Below are 464 nucleotides of genomic sequence, written 5' to 3'. Positions count from 1 at the left end.
CTCATTATCCTGTTACCATGCTTAAATCAAAATATTTGACATCCAGTGAGAAAAGGCCTGATGACTGGGGCAATGGACTTGATATTTTTAACAAACAAGCAAAACTAAGCTAATACAGCAATAACAATTATAATACACGTATATCAGATATAGAATGGATCATCGTTTTATTCCTTGCTCTCTTGTTCTCCTTCTAGGAACTTGAAGACATCAATGTCATTGGGACCCAACTCTGCTCTGGCTCTGACTTCCTCTAAAGTGTAGCTCTTCAGCAAAGTGCCATTCTCAAACACTGGGACAAGGAGGTCCTGAAATCAAATGTACAAATAAAAACATGACTTGTATAGAGACTAAGGCATGTAGAAGGCAGGGATCAAAAGGAGGGAGGGAGGGAGAGGGGGGAGAGAGGGAGAGGGGGAAGAGAGGGAGAGGGGGAAGAGAGGGAGGGGGGAGAGGGGAGAGGG

General features: G+C 44.0%; 1 protein-coding gene across 2 annotated transcripts in view; it reads right to left on the bottom strand.

Moving 5' to 3' along the window:
• Window positions 1-464, bottom strand: part of LOC119593700 (nicotinamide phosphoribosyltransferase-like) — a gene marked incomplete at its 3' end in the record, with an annotated part of 46,779 nt that continues 46,315 nt past the window's right edge. For both annotated transcript variants that reach the window (XM_037942661.1, XM_037942659.1), the window contains 1 exon segment: window positions 1-308. In XM_037942661.1, the coding sequence (XP_037798589.1) occupies window positions 168-308 (141 nt within the window).

Source organism: Penaeus monodon, chromosome 32 (genome assembly GCF_015228065.2).
Source record: "Penaeus monodon isolate SGIC_2016 chromosome 32, NSTDA_Pmon_1, whole genome shotgun sequence".
NCBI lineage: Eukaryota > Metazoa > Arthropoda > Malacostraca > Decapoda > Penaeidae > Penaeus > Penaeus monodon.
Note: the sequence above shows the minus strand (reverse complement) of the source record. Positions and strands in the feature narration are given on the sequence as shown.